The 26,107-nt window shown below is 44.4% G+C and overlaps 1 protein-coding gene across 2 annotated transcripts in view; it reads right to left on the reverse strand.

The window, feature by feature from the left end:
* Positions 1 to 6,325: 6,325 nt before the first annotated feature.
* Positions 6,326 to 26,107, reverse strand: part of SLC31A1 (solute carrier family 31 member 1) — a 204,751-nt gene continuing 184,969 nt past the window's right edge. For both annotated transcript variants that reach the window (XM_069241368.1, XM_069241369.1), the window contains 3 exons: positions 17,061 to 17,133; positions 10,647 to 10,815; positions 6,326 to 7,417 (listed from right to left, as the gene is read on the reverse strand). In XM_069241368.1, the coding sequence (XP_069097469.1) occupies positions 7,216 to 7,417; positions 10,647 to 10,815; positions 17,061 to 17,133 (444 nt within the window). In that variant the 3' untranslated portion in view covers positions 6,326 to 7,215. The remainder of the gene's footprint in view (positions 7,418 to 10,646; positions 10,816 to 17,060; positions 17,134 to 26,107) is intronic.

The raw sequence follows: 26,107 nt of genomic DNA on the forward strand, positions 1-26,107 counted from the left end.
TAGTGCTTGGTAAATGTATGAGGCGTAGACCATGTTGCTGCCTTACATATTTCGTTCATTGGAATATTTCCTAGAAAGGCCATGGTAGCCCCTTTCTTTCTGGTTGAGTGTGCCTTTGGTGTAATAGGCAGTTCTCTTTTAGCTTTAAGATAGCAGGTTTGAATACACTTAACTATCCACCTAGCAATGCCTTGTTTTGAAATTGGATTTCCTGTATGAGGTTTTTGAAAGGCAATAAATAGTTGTTTTGTTTTTCTAATTAGTTTTGTTCTGTCAATGTAGTACATTAGTGCTATTTTGATGTCTAATGTATGTAGTGCTCTTTCAGCTACAGAATCTGGTTGTGGGAAGAACACTGGTAATTCTACTGTTTGATTTAAGTGGAATGGTGAGATAACCTTTGGTAAAAATTTAGGATTTGTTCTTAGAACTACTTTATTTTTATGTATCTGAATAAATGGTTCTTGTATGGTAAATGCTTGAATCTCGCTCAATCTTCTTAGAGATGTGATGGCAATCAAAAATGCAACTTTCCACGTTAAGTATTGCATTTCACAAGAATGCATGGGCTCGAAAGGTGGACCCATGAGTCTTGTTAAGACAATGTTGAGGTTCCATGAAGGAACAGGTGGTGTTCTTGGTGGTATGATTCTCTTTAAGCCTTCCATAAACGCTTTAATGACTGGTATTCTAAATAGTGAAGTTGAATGAGTAATTTGTAGGTAAGCTGATATTGCGGTGAGATGTATTTTTATGGAAGAGAAAGCTAGATTTGATTTTTGCAAATGTAGTAAATATCCTACTATATCCTTTGGAGATGCGTGTAATGGCTGAATTTGATTATTCTGGCAGTAATACACAAATCTTTTCCACTTGTTTGCGTAGCAGTGTCTAGTGGTAGGTTTCCTAGCTTGTTTTATGACCTCCATACATTCTTGTGTGAGGTGCAAGTGTCCGAATTCTAGGATTTCAGGAGCCAAATTTCTAGATTCAAAGATGCTGGATTTGGATGTCTGATCTGTTGTTTGTGTTGTGTTAACAGATCTGGTTTGTTGGGTAGTTTGACATGAGGTACTACTGACAGGTCTAGTAGTGTCGTGTACCAAGGTTTCCTCGCCCATGTTGGTGCTATTAGTATGAGTTTGAGTTTGTTTTGACTCAACCTGTTTACTACATATGGAATGAGAGGGGGAAAAGCGTATGCAAAGATCCCTGACCAGTTCATCCATAGAGCATTGCCTTGGGATTGATCTTGTGGGTACCTGGATGCGAAGTTTTGGCATTTTGAGTTTTCCTTTGTTGCAAATAGATCTATTTGAGGCGTCCCCCAAATTTGAAAGTAATTGTTTAGTATTTGGGGGTGAATTTCCCATTCGTGGGTTTGTTGGTGATCTCGAGAGAGATTGTCTGCCAACTGGTTCTGAATCCCTGGAATAAATTGTGCTATTAGGCGAATGTGGTTGTGAATCGCCCAATGCCATATTTTCTGTGTTAGGAGGCACAACTGTGTTGAGTGTGTCCCTCCTTGTTTGTTTAGATAATACATTGTTGTCATGTTGTCCGTCTTGACAAGAATGTATTTTTGGGTTATTATGGGTTGAAATGCTTTCAGCGCTAGAAATACTGCTAACATTTCCAAGTGATTTATGTGAAACTTTCTCTGATGTATGTCCCATTGTCCTTGGATGCTGTGGTGATTGAGGTGTGCTCCCCACCCTGTCATGGAAGCATCTGTTGTTATGACATATTGTGGCACTGGGTCTTGGAAAGGCCGCCCTCGGTTTAAATTTGTACTGTTCCACCATAGAAGCGAGATGTATGTTTGGCGGTCTGTCAACACCAGATCTAGAAGTTGACCCTGTGCTTGTGACCATTGTGATGCTAGGCACTGTTGTAAGAGTCGCATGTGCAATCTTGCGTTTGGGACAATGGCTATGCATGAAGATATCATGCCTAGTAGTTTCATTACCATTCTGACTTGTATCTTTTGTGTTGGATACATGGCCTGTATTACTTTGTGAAATGTTTGAACCCGTTGTGGACTTGGAGTGGCAATCCCTTTTGTTGTGTTGATTGTTGCTCCTAAGTATTGCTGCGTTTGACACAGCAAAAGGTGTGACTTTGCGTAGTTGATGGAGAAACCTAGCCTGTGAAGGGTTTGTATGACATATTTTGTGTGCTGTGAACACTGTTTTAGCGTGTTGGTTTTGATTAACCAGTCGTCTAAGTACGGGAACACATGTATTTGCTGCCTTCTGATATGTGCAGCTACTACTGCCAGGCATTTTGTAAAAACTCTTGGCGCAGTTGTTATTCCGAATGGCAACACTTTGAATTGGTAATGTATTCCTTGGAATACGAACCTTAGGTATTTCCTGTGTGAAGGATGTATTGGTATATGGAAATACGCATCTTTTATATCTAATGTTGTCATGTAGTCTTGCTGTTTGAGCAGTGGGATTACGTCTTGTAATGTGACCATGTGAAAGTGGTCTGATTTTATGTAGGTATTTAGTGTTCTGAGATCTAGTATTGGTCTCAGAGTTTTGTCCTTTTTGGGTATTAGAAAATACAGTGAGTAAACTCCTGTGTTTTTTTGTTGGATTGGTACTAATTCTATTGCGTCCTTTTGTAGCAATGCTTGAACTTCTAGTCCTAGAAGATCTATATGTTGTTTTGACATATTGTGTGTTTTCGGTGGGACGTTTGGAGGGAATTGGCGAAATTCTATGCAATAACCATGCTGGATAATTGCTAAGACCCAAGTGTCTGTTGTTATTTCCTCCCAAAGTTTGTAAAATTGGCTTAGTCTTCCCCCCCACAGGTGTTATGTGATGGGGTTGTGTGACTTGTGAGTCACTGCTTATTTTGAGGGGTTTTGGGGCCTTGGAATTTTCCTCTATTTTTTGGGAATTGGCCCCCTCTAAATTGCCCTCGAAAACCTCCCCTCTGATATTGACCCTGGTAGATAGGCCTTGTTTGTGAGGTTGTGGTTTCTGTGGGTTGACCTCGAAACCCTCCCCTAAAAGGTGTTTTCCTAAATGTGCCTCTGCTCTGCGGGGAGTAGAGTGCGCCCATGGCTTTGGCTGTATCAGTGTCCTTTTTGAGTTTTTCGATGGCAGTGTCTACCTCCGGCCCAAACAATTGCTGTTCATTAAACGGCATATTGAGCACAGCCTGCTGGATTTCCGGTTTGAACCCAGAAGTGCGCAGCCATGCGTGCCTTCGTATTGTGACTGCAGTGTTTATTGTCCTTGCAGCTGTATCTGCTGCATCCATGGAAGACCGTATCTGATTATTTGAGATACTTTGTCCCTCTTCCACCACCTGTTGCGCTCTTTTTTGGAACTCCTTGGGTAAGTGTTCGATGAAATGTTGCATTTCATCCCAATGAGCCCTGTCGTATCTTGCCAAAAGTGCTTGTGAATTGGCAATACGCCACTGATTTGCTGCTTGTGCTGCAACCCTTTTTCCCGCAGCATCAAATTTGCGGCTCTCCTTGTCTGGAGGTGGTGCGTCGCCTGAGGTATGAGAGTTGGCTCTCTTACGAGCTGCCCCCACAACTACTGAGTCTGGTGTTAGTTGTGTTGTAATATATATTGGATCTGTGGGCGGTGGCTTATATTTTTTCTCCACCCTTGGAGTTATGGCTCTGTCTTTAACTGGATCCTGAAAAATTTGTTTTGAATGTCTTAGCATTCCTGGGAGCATGGGAAGGCATTGATACTGGCTATGGGTGGAGGATAGGGTGGTAAAGAGAAAATCATCCTCAATTGGTTCCGAATGTAAGGAGACATTGTGAAACTCGGCTGCCCTTGCGACCACCTGTGTATAGGATGTACTGTCCTCAGGTGGTGACGGTTTTGTAGGATAAGAGTCTGGGCTATTGTCAGACACTGGAGCATCGTAGAGGTCCCATCCATCGGGATCATCCTGACTCATTGTGGTATGAGCTGGTGAGTGCATCAGTGGTGGAGTTGTTGCTGGTGATGCATGTATTGATGGTGGTGGAGACGGTGGTGGGGTTGTTTTCTTTGCCACCTTTGCCTGTGGTTGCTTGTCCTTTTGTTGAAAGGCAAGTTTCCTTTTTATTTTGATTGGGGGAAGAGTGGTTATCTTCCCTGTGTCCTCATGAATATGAAGCCTTCTTTGTGTGTAGTCAGGCTCTACAGCTTGAAGCTCCTCTCCAAATCTATGTAATTGGGAGGTTAATCCTTGTTCCTCTGTATAGGAACTAGTTTTCGGCTCCGAGGCTGGCTGTTTCGGAACCGAAACCTTTTCGGAAGTCTTTTTAGGCTCCAAAGAAACCTTCTTTGTTTTCGGCGTGGTGTCTCGGTGCCGAAATTCTTCGGTGCCGCTGTCTCTGTGCCGAAGTTTCTCGGAGCCGCTGTCTCGGCTCCGAGGTTGCTGTGTGGCGGTATCTCGACCGGAGTCGGATGACTTCGACACCAGCATGCCCTTTTTCGGTGCCTTGGATGGGTCACCTATTTTTCGGGTTAAGCCATGGCCTGTTGGCGGTGGCGTCCCCTGGGCTTTTGTAGACTTCTCGTGAGTCTTGATTTTAACGTCTTACTCACGGTTTTGGTTGTTTCTTCGGCGTCGAGTTCTTCTGAATCGGACTCGCGGACGGAGAAAGCTTCTTCTTCCTCCTCGAAACGATCTTGACCTGTCGGCGTGGATGCCATTTGTAGTCTCCTGGCTCTTCGGTCTCTCAGCGTCTTCCTCGACCGAAACGCTCGACAGGCTTCACAAGTATCCTCCTTGTGCTCGGGGGACAAGCACAAGTTACAGACCAGATGGTGATCCGTATACGGATACTTGTGATGGCATTTTGGGCAGAAGCGGAATGGGGTCCGCTCCATGAGCCTTGAAGTCGCACGTGGCCGGGCCGACCAGGCCCCGATGGGGGATCGAAAAAACCCCGAAGGGCCACCGGAGCTCTTCAAAATTCGGTGTCGATTTGTCCTAACTAACCCGATACCGAACGCAAACAATACCGACGTTTTTTTCCGAGATTCTAACTAACTTTCCGACCCGAAACACGGAGCGAAAAGGAACACGTCCGAACCCGATGGCGGAAAAAAGACAATCTAAGATGGAGTCCACGCCCATGCGCAATGGAATCGAAGTGGGAGGAGTCCCTCGGTCTCGTGACTCGAAAAGACTTCTTCGAAGAAAAACAACTTGTAACACTCCGAGCCCAACACCAGACGGCGGACTGTGCACAGCATGTGTATCTGCAGCTACACATGCCATCGAACATATATATATATATATATATATATATATATATATATATATAAAAAACACTTAAAGGTATATGCGTGCAAAGGTCTAAGGTAAGTATTATCATTCATGCCTTTACAAAATAAAAATAAAATGCTTACCTTTAAAACCTTAACCATGCATATGCTTTTACCATTCATGCCTTTAGAACAAAATCTGTTGTAAAGGCATGCCTGCAGTCTTTCAATGTAGTCCTGCCCAAAACTATTTAGATTTTGTATATGGCAACCACCTATCCCGGAAGGGATCTTGCTTTCCAATTAGAGCAACAAAGGCATAGCTTTGCCTGGCAGCAAAGGAATGTACTTAAATGGTTGTGTTGGGGGGGGGGGTGTCTAGGTTCAGGGTACTTTGCGACATGCAAGACTGTTTACATAAACAAAGTATTCTTTTTAAAAGCACAGGTGGAATAGAGAAAGTTAATGCCATGAGATGATCTGTAAGAAGTAGACGAATAGGTCGAGTCGATCAGGAACAGTGCAAGAGTTAGGGCGGAAGGTCAGGAGAGAGCGGGCTGACATAAGAATCCTGCCCTGTTAATTAAAAACAACCACGTATAAAATTGAGAGCTATTTCCATGTATGCAGTATGTCCCAGATTCAGAAAATGTTAGAGACTGACACATGGAGGGAGAAAGGGCATCGTGTTTTAATACCTCATTAAATGCATTGCTCTAAATGAAAAAAATCAAGTATGCATAAAATACCATAGTCTACACAATTTGGATTACCATTATAAAATTGGATGCTATTGCAACCCTTTCTAAGACAATGGACAAATGCTCTTAACTGGGACCTTTGATTTGAACTGGTATCAATTTCACAGGCAGATTTCATGACTTTTTCTTTACTTTGTTTACTTGGATCTCACGGATTTCAAAGAACCGTAGAAGATGTAAAAATAAACAGGGTCGAGTTTAACATTTTCATTGAACTATATATGAAGCTCCACTCCATGGTGCAAAGTTGCCCAACATCCACCCTCCACGCCCGCACACCCTTGATTCCATCCACTGGTGCTTAATGATTGGAGACAGAACTCTGCAGCGTTCCTTTATTACAAAGGCCAAGCTTCCACAAATCTCCGCGCAATTCAGCTTAAACTTCATTCTTTCAACTGTACCATTTACAAACGGTGATTGATTCACATTATCCATTGCTAAAATAATGATAAAAAAAAAATCTTAAATAAAAAGTACAATAACTCGGAAACAAAAAGAAGAAAGACATCGTGTCAACTGGAACTGAGCAAGAGTTCGTCGGTGGTCTGAAACTCCCAGCCTCGATAAACTGAAATATTTCACTTTGGCAGAGATCTCAGAAATTATGATTGTTCTACTCTACACTAGAGTTCTACCTGCTCATCCCTCAGGAGGCCACTATTACCAGATAAAAATGTGAATAAAATCACTCTTATTTAATGCATTAAATCTCAACATGTTCAGATTTTCGGTTTCACTCTCCTTGTTGTAAGCCAATTGGTATCTGCAAAGGGATGCTGGCCTCGTGACATGGCTGCGCAAACACTAATTAGGTATCAAAGTGAAGAAGTGGAAGATTTATGTAAGAGATAGCATTAGGTTAAATGATCACTTGAAAGTAACACATAGGATTTCCAGCCACACAGAAGTGGGGTGTAATTCAAGTTTTTATAAGGGTTCAGTCTCTCGACTAAATTTGATCTACGTAAAATTTAGATTTGGAAAGTACCTGTGGTGTTGTCTGCAGAGTTCTCTTTGGCCCCTATTAACATCTGACCAAGGCACCAGGTTACTAGTACAGTAGCCGGCATCAGAGATGAATTGAAGGCGGTTAAAAAAAACAGAACAATTGGAAAAGGCGGGGAAAGAGCCTTCATATCTCGTTGGTCACGGTAAAGGTGTAGTTATGGTGGCACGCTCTACGCTAAGGTGTTCCCCACAGTCCATCATCAGTGACAGTGTTCCGTTATGTCCACTACGACGGCCTTTTTCCAGCTAAACAAGAAATAGCCAGTTCCGGCTCCGGCTGCCACAGCGATGCAGAGATAGGCATTGTAGGACATGAAAATCAGCATCAAGAAGTAGCTGGTCACCACCTGGACGATGTGGAGCACTGTCTGGGCCATGTGCGGTAGGCTCACCATCTGCTGTCTAAGAAAAGAGAGGAAAATACATTAGAATGAAGCAAACTAAAGGTTCTTGCTCCACAACAGAGGAACTCAAATGATTCCAAATGATATTTGCAATTCAAAAACTTGTTTTGCAAGTGGACTGGCTTTTTCCTGCACTAATTTCCATTACTCGCCCAACAAAACAATAGTAACTCATGGTAAAATTCTAGACCAATTAATTAAATGTTTATTCAATCCTAGGTTTTTTTCAACACAGAACTTCTCGTGGGTAAAAATCATATCTAAAATGTTTCTTCTTAATGTCAGATGAGCCTTTGTAGGACGAAGAATCAATAACAGAGGGTTTCACAGCTGGGTGGACAAAACTGAATGCACACTGCTCCTTCTTGATTTTTCAGTTTGTTTTCCCCACCTTGTCATAGGATAGCGATTTTGGTATACTGGGTGGGCGAGAGATGGAGAGTGACAGATAAATCAATAGAGAGGAAGGCGGGAAGAGAACACTAGTAAAATAAATAATAGTAATAAATGGGACCACTGAGTGACTTTTGGAATGTTATGTCATGCGTTATGCTGTGGGCTTTAGATGTCTATTTTTTATTGTAATGTACAAGGTCCAAATTTACGTGCATACTGGGCAGGGCTTCTAGTGTCCCCCTATGTTGTGTGGCATTATTGTTGTAAACGTAGCGTAGCCAACGGGCCAATGTCAGAATGTGGCGATAAGTAATGCCAGCCTGTTGCCGGTACTACTGCCACATTAACGCCGACCGCCGGGGTCATAATGACCCCCTTAATGTTTTGAGCAGGTTGTTCCAAACACTGCAGGAAGAATCCTATGTACTGGGGCCGGCTGCACTGTGCTCCAAGTGGCCTTCCTAGCTGCCCAGAAACACAGTCTGTGGAAATTGTCCTGTTGGCAGCAGAACAGACAGAGGCTACTAAGCTTCAATTGCATCAATGAGGGTGTTTTACTTCTGATGTCCTGTGGTCACCCTATTTCTGGACCCAGAAGTTAGCACCAACTACATCCTTTTAGCACTTGCCTCTTAGAGAAGCACTTTACAACAGCCCAAGGCGTACTAGAAACACAGATCTCAGTGGCAGGGCAGTAACAATCGGTGTTCAACCAGCACTTAGTGTAAGGAGAAGAAAATCACTTTATTATACACACAGCTCAATATTAAAAATATAAAATATCAGTACTTATGTAATATAGTAAATGAATAGGAACTGGTAATAGTCTCTCTGCACAATGAACAGGATCTGACTCCCTTTTGTATTGCAGTCAGTCACTTTCTATGGCTTTTCTACCTAGCGTTATGGACATAGAGGAACTCTTTACCAAAACTCTGCCCGGGCTTGATAGTCCTGTTCTGATATGCTATCTAATCCAATCTTTTTTTAATGTTTAGAGCAGGACCTAACCACATTTGCAAGTGCCCAACAGTAGCAGCTCTACCCTGAGCCTCTTGCCCAAACAAGACTCGAAGCCGATCCTCTCACTCTCTCGGATCCTGGTGCCTGGAAAGGTGAAGATGGATAGTAGGAGTCCATGGTGGGAGAGTCAAGGTGCATAAGTGTACCTCTGCACCAAGATCCCTGAGGTTGAGAATAATGGGGGCCAAAAGGGACACAGTATCGTAAGACCATAGGATCAGCGAGGCGGCTGAAACTGCACAGTATTTGTGGACCACGCAGTCACGGTTTTGTAGCACTACACGTTTCCATATAATGGGGTCTAATGGAATGGTCACCCAGCAGCTGCTGGGTGGTGATGGACGCCATCGGCAGGATGTTGAGGGTTTAGGCTGCACGAGCAACCTGCACTGTTTTGGGTGGTTTCTGGTTTCAGAGAAATGTATATCTTTCAAAAAGACTTTCCAGACACAATTCTTGTTATCAGCAGATTTGGCAGGGAGGATGTACAACTGGATGGTCCTTCTCAGTGATTTGAAACGGCGCAAAAGGAGAGGGCCTTACCTACCTAGCTACTACACAAACTTTCCTTAGCACACTTCTGGGGAATATTGAAGCAGAAAGAGGCTGCATCTGCCCTCCACTCCAAAAAAGAACATTTGTGCCATAACCTCCACTGACTGGTGCCTTGCTCACTTCAAAGGGCCCTGGGAATGCCCTTCACCACATCACATCTCTGTCTGGCAGGCTCTTTCCAGGTCTCACCTGGCCAGCCATCCAAGTACAGGATTTCTAAAATAGATTCCTGTCTCCAGGCAGTAAAGCAACACACACATTCATGCTCACTTTGACTTAGGCGTGCAGCAGACACATATCTTCCCCATACACAGATTTAGCGAAAGACCAGGTTGAAACTAACTGCAGAAGTGCTGAAAAGGGAGAGACCAGAAGGAAACTTTCCCAGTGAAGGTGACAGACAAAAGACCTGCTCATTCTGTTACAATCACCTGTGCAGTTATTCCCAGCCCAGTGAAATGACAGTAGACATTCTCAGGTAAAAACACAAGGATGCACTGTGTGTACTTCTGCAGCACATTGAGCCTGGTTCTGGATGTCCAGCCATTTCATGTAAGGCCCTTAAAGGACACATCTCCTTGTAGTGTCCGATGAGGTTCAAATGAAAAACCTAGAGATACAGGTCCCAAGGGGAACTCAAGACAAGGGTGCACGCTCTACTGACCCATGCAGGGGACATTCCTTGCCCTAGCGATGACCACACTAATATTGCAGCTGTGCTGCTAAGAATGATACAGTCTCTCTAAAAAATATGGCATCTGCTTAGAACTGCTGGTACTGCCCATCTGAGAAGGTTTACTACTGTCCCAGCTGGCACCCATAGGGTTAACTTTGTGTTTACCTGGAACCATAGAGCAACCAGGGCGACCCATGTGGACCCATGTGTGCAAATCTACTCATCATGGCCCACAAAGGCTCCCTTCCATGAGAGCCCACGTGTAGCCATGGAATGGGCATGATTTACTGTTGCAGGAGCCTGTAGACTAGAAGACTAACTACATCGGGAATTACACAAGAGCAATATAAGCTGTGTGGGAAAATCCTGTGGAATAGAACATTTTTTGCTACTGTGGACTACATGAATTGAACAACAAATAAACATGTGCATTGGGAGCTTAAGTGTCTTTTGTAGCACAATACCCCATAAAAATAGGTATGTGTGAAAATGGCGATGGTGTTTAGAATGTACTGTGCTGTGACGCAGAGCAGTCTTACGCCTGCCTGCGGTTCCCATCTTTGCGAAGAGTCCTTACCCAACAGTCTTGTGTGTCTCCATCAGCGTTGTTCCATTGGGCCCAGGGACTGGCATGGAGTTGTAGCGAATGCTGACCTGGGACTTCCTGAGCATACTTTCACGCGCAATCTTCAAAAACTCGTAAAAAACGGCTATCAAGAAGACAGCCACGAATGCCCCAGCCATTTCTGCAAGAAAGTATTGTAGACAAAAAAGAAATCAGTGTCAATATGTAACCTATGGCAAGAATTAACATCTGATCTTTCAGCAGGGTCGCTACAATATACACCAGAGGTTTACGACGGCACCAGTAAAGCCATGCTCACCAGAAAAGGGATCCAGTGTACTAGAATTGGTGCTATAAATGAAAATACACCAAGGGCCAGTGGGATGTTTAATTTAGAGAACAAAAACGGTGATGGGAAATCTTGCGTGCCTTAAACATTTATTTTGACCGGTATCAACTTGGTGTCAACTATTTTGAATCTCAGTGGTGCAAGAGGTGGTGTAAAGGTAAAAAAAAACACTCAGCGCTTTAAGCACTGATTTGCAAGCACCCAGTGTGTCCCACTTTCTCTCTCATGAAGCCACTACTTGGGCTTCAGCGGTCCCCCACCCACTTTAGGAACAAGGCTAGACATAGTGCAGGGTCGAGGCTGGAGGCTTGCAGACAAGGCACCATCACAAGGCTGGTCATTTGAAGCAGAGAGGGGAAGGGCACTTATTCTATCAACGAGAGGAGGTGTCTTTAAATGATATCAGAGAAAGTGGCATAAATTAAACCAAGCCAACTGCAAAACCTTCAGTCTTGGTTTTGGCAGACCTGGAAGTGCTACAGTGGCTGACCTCACCTGTGGCCCCTTTAGAAGAACCAAGAGGAAAATAACAGAAATGTTTCTCTGTAAGCAGAGTGGCAAGAATAGCCAAGAAGGCCAGGCGTTGGATGGCTTCCTTTCCCCACAACAGAGGCTGCCAAATCAGATAACTACAATGGAAGCGAACCAGAGAATATCAGCAAATTCAGAGTTTAGGCAGCCACCGGGAAATATCTAGGACAGTGGTTCCCAACCTTTTGGTTTCTGTGGACCCCCACTTTAACATTAATGGAACCCAGGGACCCCCATGGAATCATCATGGTAATCCGGGGACCCCCGCCTGAGTCATTACTGGAAGCTGGGGACCTAATTTGTCAATATTTGTTAATATTTTTTAATTTTCTAGAGTGGGAGCATTAGTCCTCACTGCGTAACATTCTCACAAAATCCCAAAGATGTTCTTTGGATTCACACTAGTAAATCCTTAGCTCAGTTCTGGTAATGTGGCAAAGAGCAGTCAGGTTTTATTTAGAGGAACATGTGTTAAGCACGTCAGAGTACCAACATGGATGATAAGTAATTGATACGACTAGAAAGAAATCTGACACCAAAATAGGGCTTATTTTTATCTTAATTTAGACACCAAAACAAACCGAATTGGAGAAGTATAATTAGAGTTATAGATTTTAAAAGCAAAATTAAATGACATCAGAACTGGCATTTATACATTGTGCAGAAGTCTATGGCGAAGAATCACTGGTTGCAAAACAGTACTTAGAAAACAAGTTGCATGGAACCTTTTTGAGGTTATGCAGTCCCTAGGACCAGATCACAACAGCCAGTGCAATTTTACCTGGCCAGTGGCATCCAGGTGCAGAGTTGTCCTGGTAGTCTGTGGTGCTGAACGGGACTTGCGCTGGTGCTGTTTTTACCGCTTACACGACAATGCTGACAAAGGGATGCAAAATCTCAGGTGGGGCGGGGATGCAGATGTTGGATGCAGGCTGCACCCTGTGCCCTGCACCATCGAGTGTGGGGGTTAGTTACCAGACTGGTAACCAACAAACCTTGGCAGATGTGAAGGTGCTGAATTTCTTTGGGAACTTCATGGTGTCTGCGGGAGCGATGTAGAGGCATGAAACTTGGAGGCAGTCGTGACTACAACTCACAGAAGACACTGGACCACCTGTGGGATCTTCGTCGTTCTCACGGCGGACCCAGTGGCTGGTGAAACTTTGGATCCTTTATGTGTTTTTTCTTGTAGTTTGCAGGTTACTAGTGGTACTAGTCCAGGGGAGTCCGAGAGTGCTTCTGGGGGGCTTGAAGCTTTTGAAGCTCACTGCTGAGATGGCTCTATTCACTGGCCCAGCTGGGGGGCGGGAGGTGTGACCTCCTTCCTGCCTCAGCCTTTGTATCTGACTACTGGGAGCGGCCATGCTGCTTGGTAGGAGGCCAGAAACCGGTCTTTGCAGCAGCACGCTCAGGAAAAAGTGCAGGATGACCAGCCAGAGCACAAAGAAGGGTGGCAAATAGGTGGGCAACCTCTAGTTTGCCAACCGGGTGCATGCCAGTCATCCTTCAACACCGGATTAGTGTTGGGGGAGAGAAATCAAGTTGATTGACACCAAACTTGACATATCTAGCCTTTACAATAATGGAGCTAGCAGCCCAGGTCTGTCCTGGCTTAAGTCCCACATTATCCTATGGACCAGCCTGCACTTATAGTGTACCTTAATAGAAAGGACACTATATAGACATACATGTGTGTGCTTACATGCTTAAATATAATGTACCCTGCCTCCTGGGCTACAGAGTCCTTCTTTAGGGGTGTTTGACATATATGTAAGGCAGTGTATGAGACTGTACCACTCATGGTGAGGGCACAGTCGAACTCGAGCAGTTTGCATTGCTTTGGCAGTCTGCAATGGAAGGCCTGCCATCAGCAATTTGTGTGTGTCACCTAGCACCTAGGGTGGCACAAACTTATGCTGCAGCCCTGGGTACCAGTTACTAGGGGCTTACAAGAGGGTGGGGTAAAGTCTTTGCCAATCAGGTAATCACCAAGTTGACAAATTAATTTAGGGAAAGAGCACAGGTACTGGGACCTAGTTAGCATGCTTTCAGTGTACTGACAAAGTCATACACATCAGCATTAGGGCAAAAAGTGGGGGATGACCATACATCAAGGGGCATTTTCCTACACCGGCTTCTTACATTAGATTGCAGTGAGAAAGGAATGAGAGCATTTTTAAGGTCAGGACAGAAATGCTAACCTTTAGGACTGCCTTGATGGCCTCAAGCCTTCTCAGTCAATTAACTAATTCCTGGCAGGCCAGTCCTGACATGAGATACGCATTGGAAGCAACAACAGAGGCGGAAAGCTTCAACAGAACCTCACCCCAAAGTGAGAGAGGAAATGACAGTGGTAAAGTTGTTGCTGGAAGCACCTGGCTAAATCCGTGGCACCTCCAGACCACAGATTCATCTTGGAAAGAGAAATGAAGCCACTAAATTAAAGGGAAATCCTTATCAAAGAAGGAGACACAAGCATGTGGAAAACCAAGACGACCCAAATCTAAACATGCTCCAGAGTTCGGAGTCCCCTACTGTGAGTCAGTCTGCTCTACTTGCCTTTCACGGTTGACCAGTTCCTAGTAGTTAATTAAAGCAGGTATTAAAGAGATGCACTTGTACCTCCAGGATGGTGTCGTCAGGGAGATGAATAAGAGGAACATCTACAAGTCCTTCCATAACCCACTACAGCCCAAATTTAGAACAGTGTGCAAAACCAAAAAGATAAACATTTCTGTGCCCTCTAAAAAGCTTACAAAGCACATCCACACACAGATGAACCGGAGAGAAAATAAATGTTTTCAAAGTAAGAAGAAGCAAATGCTCAGAAGAGTCATATGAAGAACAGATATAATAGACCCTCACTAGCTCGGGCTTAAACAATAGACAGCATTGCCAAGAGGGGACACGATGTGAGGGTCCAGTGAAATAGAAAGTTGAAACAATGTTTAAACACAAAAGAAAAACATGAAACACTAGCCATAACACACCATTATCATAGAATACACAATGATTTTCAGGCAAGGATTTTTTAAATTAGAAGATCTTAAAACTGTTCATAAGATCGAGATCAAGGAGTGGTTGATGGCCAAGGATTGTATAGTGATGAACTGCAGAAAAGTGGCGATTCCATAGTTCAGTTCCAGAATGTTAACATAGAGCTGGCACAAATTCTTTAAGTTTAATTCTCTATCAGTCCACAGTGGATGACGATAATGACACCTGCAGTTTAACTTGAGAAGTCAGATCCACTGGGGGAAAGATGAGCTCTACAACTCATAAATAATACGCTTTGATGCCAAGCTTCAGGACTTTGCGTGGCTCTGTATGGTTTAAACCTAGGAGTCCATGGCAACCAAGCCCAGTATACCCCTTTAAAATCTAAACCTTATCATAATGTTCATGAAGTTACCCCTACTCCTTTTTTTTATATGGGAGGTTTAAATCACGGTATGCAGCTTTACTACTGATTTTTCCTTTATTACATTTTTGTTATTATGATGTTTTTAATGTGTTCACACAATGAAAGTGTCCTGTAGAAAGGTTTTAAGCATAAATAAATGTTTACAGATGGTCCATAGAACTAACCATCTTTACAACAAAAATAATCCCATTTATGTGTATGGTGCAGATGGGTCACCATGGACCCTCACCAAAATATATTTTTCAATTTAAGGTTCTTGCTATAATCATAAAGCTCACCCTTGCCATGGATACCAATTAAGGGAATATCAATTATTTACTTCTGATCATTTTAGCTTATTTTGGAAAAACACAAGGTGTGCCAGTGCCAGAACACTACTATGTTGTGCCTTGAAATGTATGTTGATTGGTACTTACACCATTTTGTTTGTAATCTACATAAATGAGAAGCTGTGTATTATGAGTTTAGAAGGAACCCACATTTCTGCTCTTTTCATTAAGCAAATGTGTTTTAAAAGACTATTGAAATGCCTCTATATTTCACAGCCAAAAGGAACAGAATTGTTTTATTTCACAACTGCACACTAGTGAATTTTTATTTGAAAGATTATGTGGTGTGTTTCGAATTTGTTAGTCCTTGGAGCAATTTTGGACAGCAACATAAACAAATGTTTAAAACGATTGTCAATAGATTATGGTTTACACTTAAATCACATGATTTTGGACAGATCACTTTAACAAACTGTATTGTAAATGTCCTATGTACAAAGCAGATTCAAAGTGGGGGTATTTTGAGCCCATACTGGTTTCCTGACAGCCTTAAATGAAGAGAGCCAATCAAACCCACCCTGAATAATCTAGCCGATCTAAGGAAGGCTTAGTGATTGCAATGATCATTAGTTTAATACAAGATTTGTTTAAAACGGAAGCTCCATGTATCCTGCGAAAAGGTGCTTTACATTTCTTTACAAATGCCCTTTCTAATGCTACATACCTTTTTTCAGAATCTTAGGCATCATTTTCAAGTTTGGCAGGAACCCATTTTTGGGAAGTCAATGAAAGTCCGAAATAGGCAAAATGCACTAAACAATATTCCTTGAGCCTGACTGTTCTGGAAATCGACCATTTTGAAGTTGTACTTGAGCACCTCGAGGTATCTTAATTTTAAAAGCTAACTGTACCTATATAAAAACGTATAAATCATTTACACATCAAGTACACACCATTTTAGGAAATTCAATAGTTTACACACTGGTAACTGTAAATGCTCACTCAGTTGGGCAGCCACTATTTGCAACAGGCATACAAGCACCTAAAGATAGTCAACAGCATTGCAGAGTTTTACACCATTAGTTACTCAACCTGAACCAACCATTGACGTCTTGTAAGAACCAGGTCATTTAGCGCGCCTACTCTTGCATAAACAAAATATCCGTGGACAGACCCACAGAGAGGAAATCAGATAACAGAAACATGTCAGAGGAACACCTGACTATTGTAAAATGGGTTGGGCTGGGTTAATGATGTAAGTGAGAATGTCAAATACTTTATGGTTTAGGACTATTAACAGAATGGTGCAAAAAAGTTGACTTAATTCGAAGAGTACCCACAGACGGTCATTTAATCGGAAACAAATGAATAATTGCATACAAAACAGGGCATAATAGGAGGTCACACATGGCACAGCAGGGGCACAGCTGTGAGGACTGTCTGTCTGATCACTGCTATGAGATAGTGAAGTATGTAACAGCAATGGTTAAGGGATATATCCAAGAAGACAAGAGAAAGAGAAGACTCATCTTGGTTGTTAATTAAGAAAACAGAAAACGATCCATTAAACTCCATTCCCCATGCCTTGAAATACGGCGTAGGAGAACCTAACAGTCGTGATACAGAAACTTAAATGGGCAGCTTTCAGAGCACAATTAGACACATTATGCCTAATTCAAGAGTTGTCAGAAATGTTCCTAAGATAAAACTGAGTGATGTTACAAACTGGAACTGCAAAAGGCGCCTCTAAGCTTTCCCTTGACCATGCAACACTCCCAAGTTTCAAACAGTCAACAGGATCATTTACCAAGACACATAAAATAAAAGGACACTTTTTTGAGGGATTCACCAACCTCCTGGTGTGTTGATCACAACGCCAGAGAAAAGCAGCTCTACATGTTCATATCCGAAATAGAATGTCATGGGCTACAAACAAGAAAATCATGAAGAGTTAGCAAAATGTTAAAGAACACAACGGACCAATTCAGTTAATGGAAGGTACACGAGAAACTGAGTTATCTTCCATAGAGAATTAGAGATAGAAATGGCTTGGTCACACGTACAACTACAATAAGTAGATCATATAGCAGGACTAAAAGAAAGTCTTATCCAGTCACTAACCCACAAGGAAAAACATTTAAAAACATTCATCATCAAAACTTACAAAACAAAATCAACAGTTTCAAAAAAGTATCTTTGTAAGAATGCAGTGGTTTCTGGTCACCGAATATACGGAAGCCGAGTGCCCACCACAACATAACATGGGCTATTTACCTAGGATATCTGACTACTTGGCACCTCCAGTAACAAGCTAGAGAATGGTAACCGATTCTAAGCATTTATATATTTATGTTTATTTCAGGAAGGAAACTACCGGATTCATGATTTGATTATTTTTTCTGTCACGAACCGTATTACAAGATGCCCATGATTTTTCACCATAATACCACACCGTGTAGATACCTGTGGAAGCCTGTACCACATAGTATGTTTACCACATTTAGTATTGCCACATCTATACAAGTTCTTCACAATGTGCGTTTTCCAATTTTTAGATGCACAAATGTTAAGTTTTTGGCCACACACCTATTCCTAACTCAAAAGGCATGGGGATTTCGTCAGTAAATGAAAGAGGGCCTTAAGTGTAAATATTATATATGTGCACTCTGCTTTGAGTCTTTCAGGTAGCACAGGCCAAGATCTTAACAAACAACTTAAAACAGTGTGCCTGGGCTAAGACCCATAAAAATACTTCACATTTTCGCTTCAATTGCATCTAACTTATTATGCAAAACACGCCTCCCCACATAAAGGAGTTGCAGTATGATCTCGGTTTCATATGCTGCAAGCAGTGGTGTCACCAGATTACCACCATAACAATTAATGAACCTTAAAAGTCCACCTACAAAAGGTGAAGGATGCTGTTTTAACCTTTCACAATTTAGATTTAGGGGAGACGTTTTATTGAAGAGCATGCTTAACTGTTCATAATTTAAGGCTTCCTCTAAGGATACAACACCAAAAACCAGGAGTACAGCCATCCAAAATGCTGTATGTTTTTTTTTCTGGCAGTTAACCTATTTAAATTCTCAAATTAGTAAGGTATTAGGTTGCTTTTGCAATCAGTTATCAGTGTTATTCAGGATAAAAGCATCATCCACACACTGCAACACCTTCACCGACTAAGTTATGATTGTTGAGTATAGGACCCTTTGGCTTTAAGAGACTTCCGTAAATTCACTAAAAACAAATTAAATAACATGAGAGCCAAAATAAAGGACACGTTACTTACCTTTGGTAACACCTTATCTGGTTGAGAAATTATCTAGTTGCAGACTCCTTACTGTAGAATTTTCCCAGGTGTCAGTCTGAATCCGGAGATTTTTCTCGAGCAGCACCCCTGTGTGCGTCGATCGCCTCTGTGTCCGTCATCGACATCGTCGCGGGTCCTATATAGGCGCCATCCCAGCAAGCTAATGTTAGTTTCTTTTCACAACTTTCCACACCAGAAGCACAGAGCCATGAAGAACACGGACCACTGGTGCGGCAAAACTAGGGCACTAAAAGGGCATCCCTGTCCCTACAAATCAGTTTGCAGAGCGGGGAGGATGGATGGGTCAGTAAATAATCTGCAACTAGATATTGTCTCTACCAGATAGGTGTTACCAAAGGTAAGTAACTTGTCCGTCTTATAGAGAGATCTATTTGCAGATTCCTTAGAATAGATACCCAGGCAATACCATCCCCAGAGGTAGGTCTGCGAAAAAGAGTCATACTAGAAAGTCCTGCTGGAACAAACAAGCAAAGTGTCCATCACTGCGGACCTGACTGTCCAGGCAGTAGGGTTTGGTAAACGTGTGCATAGATGCCCACGCTGCTGCCTGACAGCTGTCATGGACTGGAACTCTATGTGCCAATGCAGTGGTTGCAGCTTTAGCTCTGGTAGAATGAGCACGCAAACCCTCGGGAGGTTGCTTCTTAGCCAGTGTGTAGCACATTTTAATGCAGAGTATAACCCATCTGGAGATGGTTCCCTTCTGCATTGCCCAACTTTTCTTTGCACCAACATAGCCAGCAAAGAGTTGTTCATCCACCTGGAACTCTCTTATATGATCAAGGTAGAACGCCAACGCTCTTTGTGGGTCCAGGCGGTGGAGCTTCTGCTCTTCCTTAGAAAGATGCAGGGGTGGGTAAAAAGTAGGCAAGGTGATGGGTTAGCCTGCTTCAAAAGGCTTAATCACTTTTGGGAACAGGCATTGGCAAAGCCAATATGTTGCACCTTTGTTTTTTCTTTTGCATTCTATCTTACTAACTGGATTATAACTATTAGAAAAAGGTTATATTAATGTTTGTTTCAAATTAGATAAACTGTTAATAGTTGTTTATGTTGGGATGTATATTGAAATAATATCCAAGGCTTCCAAACTCGTATATGGCATTGTTTTAGAGTATAGTAATGCATAGTTGGTAAAGTGCCACTGCACCTGCTGCACTATTCAAATCATGCTCCCTTTAACTGCAAGGTAACCACAACTGCGACTCCCTATTAAGTAATAAAATATAGCAATATTTGGTGTTTAGATGAGCTATGACAACTTTTGGCCCTGGTGCCACTACACCTGCTGCACCACTCAAATCATGACCCTAATGCCTGTAAGGTAACTGCACTGGTGACTACCTGTTTAGTAGTCAAATATAGCAATATTTGATGTTTAGAGGAGTTATATCAACCTTTGGGCCTCGTGCCACTGCACCTGATGCACCATTCAAACCATGGCCCTAGTGCCTGCAAGATAAGTGCACTTGTGACTGCCTGTGTACAAGTGCACAAATATTATGTGCTTAGATGAGTTATGACAACTTTTGGCCCTGGTGCCACTGCACTTGCTGCCCCATTCAAATTATGATCCTATTGCCTGCAAGGTAACTGGATTTGTGACTGTCTTTTTAGTAGTACAATACAGCAATATTTGGTATTTCCTTGAGCTTTCGGCCCGGTGTCACTGCACCTGCTGCACCACAAATCATCACCCAAGTGCCTGCAAGGTAACTGCACTTGTGACTGCCTGTTTAGTAGTAAACTTTAGCAATAGTCTGTGTTTCAAGGGGTTTGCACACCTTGTAGCACCAGTGCCACTGCACCTGCTGCACCATTAAAACCATGACCCTAGTGACTGCATGATAACATTGCAATATTTGGTGCTTAGAGGAGCTACGACAACTTTTGGCTCCAGTGCCACTGCACCTGCTGCACCATCTAAATCATGACCATATTGCCTGCAAGGTAACCTCACTTGTGACTGCTTGTTTAGTAGTAACATTTAGCAATTATCTGTGTTAAGAGGTGTTCTGACACTTAGTGGCACTGGCACCACTGTACTTGCTGCACCATTAAAACCACAACCCTAGTGACTGCAAGGTAACTGCCTGTTAATAAGTCACTGAGAGAATAACAACTTGAAATAAAACGTCACCAACTTATACAAATTACTTTTCCATTAAAATCACTGAATGGTAATGAGCCCACTCGCTGCTTGATTTATATCTGCACTTGATACTCCATTGCAAGATGGCTGACATGTTTAAACACATTTCAACAGGAATTTACTTGCATTCAGTTAATCTTTTCGAGTATAAACAGTAACAAGTAACCAATTCCCACAAACAGGAAGGTGTACTTCGGCCACACTCTAGGTGACGGCAAAAGCAGATCAGAAAGCAGAGCAGAAGAGCAGGAAGTGACCCGCTTGCCAATAAAAAGCAAGCAAATTCAAGCAACGTTGAAGTGACGTTTGAATAAACAAACCGGAAGCTGAGGTACGTAAGGGGTGGGTTCTTAGTCCCTTTAAAGATATATATATATTTTTCCTAGTAACATAAGATTTTGCAAGCACAGTGCTGTGCATGCGAAACCTAAAAAGGAGGCCCCAGTGCAAAGCACCACTTTGTCTGGATAGATGGAAAGGTAGGGCAGCTTAGATGACAATGCCTGCAGCTCCCTCACCTGGCAGGCAGATGTAATGGCCACAAGGAAGGCAGTTCTTAAAGTGAGAAGCCTGATATGAGAGGGCAATTATGGAGAGGCTCGAAAGGAGCGCTCATTAGGAATGTCAGAACCAAATTCAAGTCCCACTGGGGCACAATGAATGGAGAAGGAGTAAACATAGGAGTAAAGTCCTTAAGGGACCTATTTACAACTGAAGTATTAAACAAGGAAGATTGATCAGGCAACCGCAAAAAAGCAGACATGGCAGACAGATAACCTTTGACAGTGCCCATAGCAGAGCCCTGCTGGGCCAGAGAAAGGATCAAATAAACCTCAGAAAGAGGGGCAGAATGGGGGTCAACAGACTTGTCTGTGCTCCATGCTACAAATTTCTCCTAACAATAGGCATATAGCATTTTGGTGGAAGGACACCTGGCTGCCAAGATTACATTACAGACTTTGGGCGGAAGATTAAACGCTGTCAACTGTCACCGCTTAATCTCCATGCAAGAAGGTGGAGAGTTGACAGGTGGAGAACCCTTCCCTGCTGCTGCAACAGAAGATCCTCCCGCAGTCTGATAGGAGGATCAATGGCCATGCTCAGTAGCTCAGGATAACAAACTCCCTGTGCCCAGTTGGAAGCCACAAAGATGATTTGAGCCCAGCCAGAAGTGGTATGGGCAGAATGGCGTACAGGAGGCCTGAGTCCCACTCGAGACACAAAGTGTTCGTCAGCGATTGCCGCCTTTGAAACTCCAATGCGCAATATTGCTGACAACGCATTTAGCTGAAAGAGCCCTTGCGCCACCTCCAGACAGAGACACCATTCGTGGTCGCATAAGCATTGTCAGCTTAGTTTGCCTGCTCTGACGTTCAGAGAGCCCGCCAGACGTTGAACCACCAGGGAAATGCTCTGTTGTTCCAGCCATGTCCAGAGGTGCAGAGCCCCTTAGCCAAGGGTCCACGACCCCACCCCCGCTAGTCTGATTGCCCTGAGCTCCAACAGGTTGATGTGGAGTCCAGACGCCTCTGATCTCTGCTTCTCCCAAGTGGCCGCACCATCCCAGGAGTGACGCACCTGTCACTACTGTCAGATCTGATTGGGGAAGGGCAAGGATTCTGTCTCTGACCCAATCACGGTTCGTAAAGCCACCACTGCAGATCTTGTGAAGTTCCCTCCAAGACCTAGACCACGTTGGAGAGATTCCCCTGATGCTGCGCCCACTGGAACGTCAGATCCCATAGCAGAATCTGCATATACCACATGGTATGTGTCACCAGCAGGACAAGGGAGGCCATGGGGCCCAGCAGCCTCAGAGTCATTCTCACTGAAATCCAGGAAAGAAACTGAAACATCAGTATCATAGCCCGAATAACCTGGACTAGTTGCTCGGGAGGATAAGCCCGAAACTGCACAGTCCAGAACAGCTTCGATGAAAGAGTGCATCTGAGAGGAAGTCAGGTGTGACTTTGGCATGTTTATAGTGAACCCCAGTGAATGCAGGAGGTCTGCGGTAGCCTGGAGGTGGGATTCAACAGCCTGGGGCGAGCCCACCTTCAACAGCAGTCGTTGAGATAGCTGAAACCCACGATCTGCACAAATGAGCTGCAACCACAGCCATAACCTTGGAAAACACCCGAGGGATGCTGGTAGGCCAAAAGGGAACACGGTGAACTGAAAGTGCTCATGGCCTACCGTGAACCACAAGTAACATCTGTGGGCAGGCAGGAAGGGGATATGGAAATACGTGTCCTGCAAGTTGAAAGCTACCATCCACTCTCCTGCATCCAGGGCAAATAGAACCTGAGCCAGAGTGAGCATTCTGAACTTCTTCTTGAGAAAGAGATTGAGGGACCAAATGTTTAGGATAGGGCAGAGGCCCTTGTCCTTTTTGGCACCAGAAAGTAGTGGGGATAGCAACCACAACATACTTCTATTACAGGGACCCTCTCTATGGCTCCCTTGGCCCAAAGAGACATAACTTCCTCTCGAAAAATTGCCAGTGATCCTCTGTTGTATGAAGGAAGCATGGATGGAGTGGTAGTCCCAAAGGGAAGGGAGTAGCGCCTTCGGACTACCTGCAAAACCCACCTTTCTAATGTAATGGATTGCCAGCGGAGCAGGTGATGGCGAATCCTGCCTCTGACTGGTCCCTGGTATGGCATCGTTAGACTAGGAAGGTTTGGAGGCAGCTGCAGAGGGGAGTGGGGGCAGAAGGTGGCGGACTGACCAGACCACTGGCTCTCTGATCCACAAGGATGGTGAATCCCACGTCCTCGGCCATGCAGAGGCTGGGCAACATGCACAGCACGGTGGCTGGAGGGACATCACTTGGTGCCCTTTCTGTAGCCACTAAAGGGGCAAAAAGCAGACTGAGTGGGATGAGGGGCTGTCACAAGGCACAAGGGCCTGGCCGTAGGAGAAGAATCCTGAAGCGCTTGAGTGCAGACAGCATGGTGCCTTAGGGCCACTGTTGAAACAGCTGCTCTGCCCAGTGAGTCAGTTGTGTCCAGTCCACATCGGATCATGAACTTTGCTGCGTCTCTCCCTTTAGCAATTGCTTGGGGAAGTACAGCCCAGGCCTCCTCCGGGACCTGTGACAGCACATGCACAACCATATCTCACAGCGTGTGGAATAACGGCTCAAAAGGAATGCGGTGTTCATGGATCTCAATGCCAGGCTAGCGGAAGAAAACATCTTCTTCCCAAGTGTGTCCAGCCTCTTGGATTCCCAATCTGGGGAATGGTAGGGAACGCTCACTGAGAAATAGAGGCTTGGATGACCAAGCTCCCAGGGGTGGGTGTTGTGTCAGGAAACCTGTGTCAACCGATGCAGGGCGATGGCGGCGTGCATTTGTCCTGCTCACAGGGAGCCCCTCTGCTGGGTTTGCACCATGTATCTAGTAGGACATCTGTAAGGGAGAGGGGAGAAGGGGTTCCAAGGAGGGAGCCCCATGCTGAAGCACCTCTGTCAGGAGGTTAGTCTTGAAGGCAACCAAAGGCAGCTTAAGGTGCAAGACCTTAATTGCTTTTGGACCACCACTGAGTATGAAGCTGCCTCCTCGTAACCACAGAAGTGGAAGAGAGCATGCCAGTATCTGAGGAGGTATCAAAATCACTTGCTTCACCCAGGTCTGTAGGCCAGTCCATGGGGTCTTGGAGCTGTTATTCTAAAGGGTCCAGTGACCCCTACCATTCCTCACCATAAACTAGCTAATAGTAATATGGCGCAGGAACTGCCATGGGGGACAAGGCCCCTGCTGATGCCAGAGTCGCACAATGCCCATCCAGCTCAGTGTCGGAGTCGACAATGAGCATGGGGACGACGCCATCCAGGGGCATGAGCGGCGCTGTGAGCTCTGATGTCTGGACCGGTGCCGTGGAAGGTCGAATGGGCATGACCGATGTCGGTCTGGATCTGGTAACTGATTCCTGGGAGACCAGCAGAGCCGCTGGCTCAGAACCCAAAGGGGTCCCTTCTGACTTCACGGGGCCTGAAGGCATACCAGTGGGGTTGGACTGCCCAAAAATGAGAAGCATGCCTCATAAAATTCTTTGAGTTGGGCAGGGGTTGCTCCAGCTCCCAGAAACTTCGAGAGGCGGGGAGTCGGCTCTGACTCCGGCACCACAGAGGGAGGCCTAGATTGACAATGCTCCCACTAAACTTCAAGTCATGATCACACTCCAAAAACCAAAGGCGCAGATCTGTTACGGGCATAGCCCGATTGCAGGATCCACAGGGCTTGAACCCGGTCTTGAACAAAGACATCCTTGACGCACCAGGAATCTGAAATACTACAAAAGTTTTGACAAAAGTCGAAAAGATACCAGTCAAAAGTGACTGAGGGGTAGCTCCTTCTTCGGATCAGCGCTGGAAGGTGCAGAAAGAAAAGAAATGACGTCGTAGTGTCCGGGTGGCACCTGTATAGGACCTGCGACGTAATATTCGGAGCAGACGACGGACATGGAGCTGATCAACGCCACCTAACGGCACTTGGGGTACTGCTTAAATAAAATTACAGGATCAAGACTGACACCTGGGGAAATTCTAGAGTAAAGAATCTGCAAATCAATGTCTATCAGACAAGACCACTCAAAAAGTCACTAAGGGGTAACTCTTTCTTTGGATTAGCGCCAGCTTGCACGGAAAGAAAAGACCTGATGTCAGCGCAACGGGATGGCACCTATAGAGGACCCATGATGTCATATCTGGCGTGGATGACGCCAATGCCACTAACGGCACGTAGGGGTACTGCTTGAGAAAAACCTCAGGGTCCAGTCTGACATCTGGGGAAATTCTAAGGTAAGGAATTGGATGTCTCTATCAGATCTGTGTTTTATCCTGTACAATTTCTTGACTTTCACTGGCATATCCAATCTGTTATCCTCTATAGAACCAAGCACCACTGTGCTGATGGATTACCAGCAAGAGAACGCAATAGACGAAGCTCAGTGCTCTTAATTTACTCAGTCAGACTCTGTAAGGAAATGCCTCCTTGGCATGGTTACCCCCTGACTTTTTGCCTTTGCTGATGCTAAGTTATGACTTGAAAGTGTGCTGGGACCCTGCTAACCAGGCCCCAGCACCAGTGTTCTTTACCTAAACTGTACCTTTGTCTCCACAATTGGCACAACCCTGGCACTCAGGTAAGTCCCTTGTAACTGGTACCCCTGGTACCAAGGGCCCTGATGCCAGGGAAGGTCTCTAAGGGCTGCAGCATGTCTTATGCCACCCTGGGGACCCCTCACTCAGCACATGCAAACTGCCTCACAGCTTGTGTGTCCTGATGGGGAGAAAATGACTAAGTCGACATGGCACTCCCCTCAGCGTGCCATGCCCACCTCACACTGCCTGTGGCATAGATAAGTCACCCCTCTAGCAGGCCTTAAAGCCCTAAGGCAGGGTGCACTAT

This window comes from Pleurodeles waltl, chromosome 6, assembly GCF_031143425.1.
Source record: "Pleurodeles waltl isolate 20211129_DDA chromosome 6, aPleWal1.hap1.20221129, whole genome shotgun sequence".
NCBI lineage: Eukaryota > Metazoa > Chordata > Amphibia > Caudata > Salamandridae > Pleurodeles > Pleurodeles waltl.